Below are 6,200 nucleotides of genomic sequence, written 5' to 3'. Positions count from 1 at the left end.
CTTCTTCTTCCTTTGATGCATCACTACCATTTCCCTGCAACAAAGAAATCATGCGATCCATTTTTTTGTTAATCCCGGCGAGATAGAGCGATTGTTCGGCCTGAAGATTAATAGAATTCAGAATCAGAGAACAAATCAACTATATTAATGGATTGTAAAATTTACAAATCAAAGTCTAAAACTAAGATATTGAACTCTATTTATACACATCATATGAGCTCTACATGAGCTGTAACCAGCTGTAATACAGCTGTAATACAGCTAGAATCCAGCTGTAAAATAGCTGGAAATGACATGGCAGCAGCACACTTTCAAGAGGAGGAGGCTTGCTTCATCAGTCTTGAAGCAGCAGTTAGCTATATACTCTAATACCCCCCCTCAAGCTGGACATATATCAATTATGTTCAGCTTGAAGTAGCCTTGCAGCAACACCAGTTTATAGCAATGGCTTGGAGCAGCAGTAGTAGCGGTTTGCAACAATTTTAGCATTGTTTGCAGCAGCAGTCACATGACAAGGCACCATTCAAATCAGCCAATAAAAGATGCAAGTTGCTAGCATAATTGTTGCTACAAATCATCGTGCTCCAGCTAAATGGCTCTTCACCTATAATCTAATGTCTTCCATAAGATGCAGCTCAATGAAGATTCGCTTCCATATTTTTCACTATCTCACATGCAACATTTTCTTTAATACAAGAGTGCCTTGGGCACTATCAATTTCCATCATCAGTTTTATTGCAATAACCTGCTCCAAAACTTCCAAGAAATGTGCTCTCCAAAAACCATAACAGGGAGTGCATAAGCAATTGATTGAGTAATTTTATCAAACAGAATATGTGCGTATCTGAAAAACACATTTGACTCCAAAAATAGAAGAATTCGAAACTAAAAAACTGTATGAACTTCTATAGAAACGATATAAGAATCCATTTGTGAGAAAAGAAGAGTAGGAACTAAAGAATCAAAAAGAAGTTGAATGACATAAAATCAAATCAAAACAGGAACAGAATATTAGAATATGAAGAGAAATTGATGAGAAGAACTTGGAATTGAAATTGCAATTGAAACTTGAAATCATTGATAACAATGATTCGAAAGAGAGTTTGAATTTTCAGCACTATAGATATAAACTGAAATGAAACTTGAACTTTGAAATTGAATTGATAATGAATCGAAACTTATCAAAATTGATCAAAAAGAACCTGAAATTGAAGCTGAAAATCATCGATAGCAATGATAAGAACCTGAATCGATAAATCTGAAATCACGGAACTGCTGGGACTGGACATCCAGTTCAGTTAACCGGAGAAGAAACACTTAATCTGAAACGCGGCGGCAACACCGGTGGCAACGCCAACTCCCGGACTCGGACCCGCTCTGATACCATAATAGAATTCAGAATCAGAGAACAAATCAACTATATTAATGGATTGTAAAATTTACAAATCAAAGTCTAAAACTAAGATATTGAACTCTATTTATACACATCATATGAGCTCTACATGAGCTGTAACCAGCTGTAATACAGCTGTAATACAGCTAGAATCCAGCTGTAAAATAGCTGGAAATGACATGGCAGCAGCACACTTTCAAGAGGAGGAGGCTTGCTTCATCAGTCTTGGAGCAGCAGTTAGCTATATACTCTAATAAAGATCTCGAGTCAAGAACCTGTGAAGAGATGCATCCATTTCTTGAATCAATTTCCTGACTCTCCACTTCTCGAGCAGCTTCCATTTCTCGATATCGGAATACATTTCGACGAGTATCTTTGCTTTCTGTAGTTGCTCTAAGAACTTACTACAAGCATCACTGGGAGCATTTTTTTGCTTCAGGATCTGGCAGATTATCGGATATACCGACTCGAGTGTGGATTCGAGGTGTTGAAGGGAAGACCATGGCAGTTTCTTTTGCTTTTGCTATTTCTTGAACCAAAGCTCCAAGACCAGCCCCGATTGTCTTTTTTCTTATACTGTTCAGTATAATTGCCTGGAAAAACAAAGAAGTAGTGTAGCCTAAATGGTATCCCATGAAACGGAGGGTTCAAATGCATACTTGTAATGGAATCTAAATTTATAATGCGTGGTTGGATCCTTCCTAATACTGATATCATCAATTGCATGAATCACCAGAGCAAAAGATGAATTGGTTCATGAAAAACTTGTGGGGATCTTATCTTTGAAATTTACCATGCATCAAAACTGTTGACTCAAGTGTGTGTGAATACATATTAGTGTGAAAAATTGACAAAAAAAAATAAGAAAAGTGCATTGAATTCCCACATTAATAAGGAATATGACTTATCATGAATTTAACCTCTACACTAATTTTGATATAGTTTAAATATTGTTAAATTGTTTTGACGCTTTTATGACTGAATTCTCCTCTAAAGCATACTTTCATGGCAAACTCGTCATATATTCAAAGATTAATCAATCATATTTTTTTGACGAATTCGCTCGAGACGTGTTATCAGGGCGGGTCTTAGATGAAATGAGGCCCTAGGCGAGCGAATATTTTGCAAATATATGCTCGGTTTTTCAAAATATAAATTGCATTTTTTTCTCTTTTTTTCTTATCGTTATTGGTAGATTATTAATAGATGTTTGTTAGATCATTAGTTGATTTTTGATAAATTTTTCAAAAATGTATATTATTTCAAAAAAAAAAATTACAACATTTTTTTAGCAAAAGTTTAAAAAATTATAAAAAAGAGTACAAATTTTTTTAAATAGATAAATAAAGAGAGAGTTTCTCTAGACGACTAAAATGTATAAACTATATATTATTTTTATTTATATAAGTCAAACACTACACACAAATTATCAATGGGTTCAATTAATTTTTAGAAATTAAAATTACAACACTTATTACTAAAAGACTCCAATAATTATTTATAATTTAAGTAGATTCGTATTTTTTTTAAAAGACTTTATATAAATATGGGACCCTTTAAAATTTAAGGCTCTAATTATTAGAATATTTAAATAATCTTTAAAATAAAAACAAAATATCAATTACTAAATAATCTAATAAATTTATATGTTTAAACAATTTGATATATATGTATATTTTAAAGGACCCCATATAAAATGGAGCCCTATAATACTTGAGGCCCTAGGCACAGGCCTTAGTGGCCTATGTTTAAGGCCGGGCCTGCGTGTTATAATCGATATAAGGATCATATTTGAGAAAAGTATTAAATTTTAAATATTTTGCAAGTTGCATAATCATATATTTTATCAAAGCATATCTTATTGGGGTGGGGGGGTGGGTGGGTTAAACTATGCTAAATGTGATAAGCTATCGGGTTATTTTAAGCAAATAGAGTTCTAGTCAAGTCAAGCTAATGAAATATGAGAGATTTGATAGCTTTTGAGAGATTGACTAAAGAGCTATAGGATAATTTTAAGTTGAGTCCAAGTAAAGATAAACTGTTCGAATATTGAGGATTTGACAAACAAGTAAGATCAACTTTTAAACTATTAAATCAAGTAGAGTTGATGTAACTGATCTAATCTATGAATATCATCCTAATTAAAGATAAGCTAATCAAATATGAATGATTTGCGAGCTTATCAATATAAGAGAAAAAACTAAATAAAAGGAAATCAGATTAGTTTCAAAAATACTTTTAAAAATATCTCTAAAAAAAACTCTTTTTGAAATCAGTTTTCTGATGAAGTTAATTAAAACAGAAATGAAAGCATAAAGCTGAGACAACAGATTTTAAAGTGGTTCGGCAACTCTGCCTACATCCACTCATTAGGAATCCCTATCTCTAAATATTTCACTCTTCAATCTCTATTACGGGCTAGAGATAAAGCCAATAAGAATACAACTCTAGTTCTACCAGAAGGTAGTCTGTAAATTACACGCTGATTTGTTAGACTGGTATATCATTTCAGCCATCGACATGTAAAATAAAAATAAAAATATTTAGATTTATTGTATTTTAGTGATTGTATTTTAGTTCAATTTATTTTAATTGTTAAATTTTAAATTTAATTCAACAAAAGTTTTCCAGTTGAAATACATACGTATATTCGGAATTTTCCACGTTGCAATCATCTTTTACTTATATTTTTCTGAAAATTTGTTACATATGCATAATTTCATTTTATCATAAAATTTCAGGCTAATTTATACATATATGACAATTTCTCGTAATATAATTAAAGTTTAGTAAGTGAATTAAAATTTAATAACCAAATTAAAAATAAATTAAAGTTCGATAATCAAATTGAAACGGGTCAAAGTTTGGTCACTAAAATGCAAAGATAAAAATTGATAATTTGGGTGCCTCAAGATTAATTACACGACTTAATAAGAACCAATCTTTTAGGTTATCTTTCCACAAAACTAACATTGAATTAAAATCTCTAGATAACATAATTGCATTTCTTGGAATTTCACTAGCAATTTTTTACAATTTCATAAACTAGAACACTAATTAATGATCATACTACATTAAGGATAACCCTTTTGGTTAATCTGCAGACGAGCTGAACAATAAGAAATAAGAAAAAAAAATTACTAATCATGATTATGACGCCAAAAGCGAATGTCTAAACATTTGTCTTTACTCATTTGCCAGTGTAATTCAAATGCTGGTTTTGATGTCTTATTCTTAGTGTTCGTAGACGACTCCGGACTTGATCCTGACGGAGTTTCTTCGTTTTCAGGCTTGGAATCTGATTCAATTCCGAATGTTGCATCGGCACTACTATTTCTTTCCAACAAAGAAATTATACGATCCATTTTTCGGTTACTTTCTCCGATATCATCGACAATTATTGCGAGGTAGAGCAATTGTTGAGCCTGAAAATCTCGAGTCAAGAACCTCTGAAGAGATGCATCCATTTCTTGAATCAATTTCTTGACTTTCCGCTTCTTGAGCAGCTTCCATTTCTTGATATCGGAATACATTTCGACGAGCACCTTTGCTTTCTTTAGTTGCTCTACGAACTTAGAACAAGCATCGGTCGGAGCATTTTCTTTCTTCAGGATCTCGCAAATTATCGGAAATATCGACTCGAGCGTGGATTCGAGGTGCTGAAGGGTTTTCTTGAAGAAAGTTGCTTTTTCTTTTGCTTGTACTATTTCTTGAATTAAAGCTCCAAGAACCGCCCCTAAAAGAGCCTCCTGAAACATTGTTAATGTTGAGAAGCTAATGAAAAATCAGAAGTTAGAAAATTATAAAAACAGTACTTAAATTTAAGTTTTTTTTTCATGTACATATGAATTGATCAAAATCAAGACTACTAATGAAATGGATGAACTTGGGGGTATATTTATGTAGTACGTACTGAAACATAATTGTTGAGACGTGGTCCAGTTCTTATTAATTTGCAAGTTGCAGTATACCACATGATATTAAATTATTGTCTTGAGACAAGTCAAAGAAATTGTATGTGCTATAAAATGTCGTTCATAAAGTTATAAAATGGTAAAATAATCTTATATATACCATACATAACTTTAATTAATTTAATATATATGTTTTAGATAAATGGTGGACGTACTACTATATAGTTTGTTAACATATATTAGTTAACTGGTCCAGTTAAGAAAAATAAATTTTACATTTTTAATTGATTTAAGATTTTGATAAAATTATCACATTTTATTTAATTAATGGATCAAATTGTCTAATTTCTTTTTTTAAAATATATTTAAAAAAATAGACAAATTGTGAACATTATAAAATCTTTTTTGCCTTAGAAAATTACTGAACTTAGCAAGTTGACAGACATGGTCAACTCATGTGATGTGAATATGCTTTTAGTTGGATGTACCAAGAAAATGTACTAAATTGGTCACTCATTTATTTTGGAGGAATCTTTCATGATTTTTTTTATTATCTGAAGTATCATTGTCAATGGAGCTCATTGCATTTTATCTAATATACCAACCCTTCTGAACTTTATATTTTTATTAAATTTATCATTTATTATATACCTAACACTTCATGTTTTATCACAATAATGCAACAAAAGTTCCCAATTTATAGAAAAAATATTCGCAGATAAAATTATATGGTTCACTAATTTTTCTATTTCCATTTTGAACTTTAAAATTGCTTCTTTCCAACGCGAAAATTTTAAAATCAGATTTCACTTTTGCTTTTTTCTAACTAAAAATTCGACTATATACTTTTAATAAATAATTTTGCTATTTAATTTTTTTTTTATAAAAGTTCA

At 31.1% G+C, this 6,200-nt stretch overlaps 1 protein-coding gene across 1 annotated transcript; it reads right to left on the bottom strand.

The window, feature by feature from the left end:
* Nucleotides 1-4,365: 4,365 nt before the first annotated feature.
* On the bottom strand, nt 4,366-5,269 carry LOC126657452 (uncharacterized). The gene has a single exon (XM_050352142.2). It carries the CDS (start codon nt 5,149-5,151, stop codon nt 4,534-4,536), a length of 618 nt encoding a protein of 205 aa, XP_050208099.1. The 5' UTR covers nt 5,152-5,269; the 3' UTR covers nt 4,366-4,533.
* Nucleotides 5,270-6,200: the final 931 nt, after the last annotated feature.

This window comes from Mercurialis annua, linkage group LG7, assembly GCF_937616625.2.
Source record: "Mercurialis annua linkage group LG7, ddMerAnnu1.2, whole genome shotgun sequence".
Lineage (NCBI taxonomy): Eukaryota > Viridiplantae > Streptophyta > Magnoliopsida > Malpighiales > Euphorbiaceae > Mercurialis > Mercurialis annua.
This window is presented reverse-complemented; position numbering and strand designations above follow the sequence as displayed.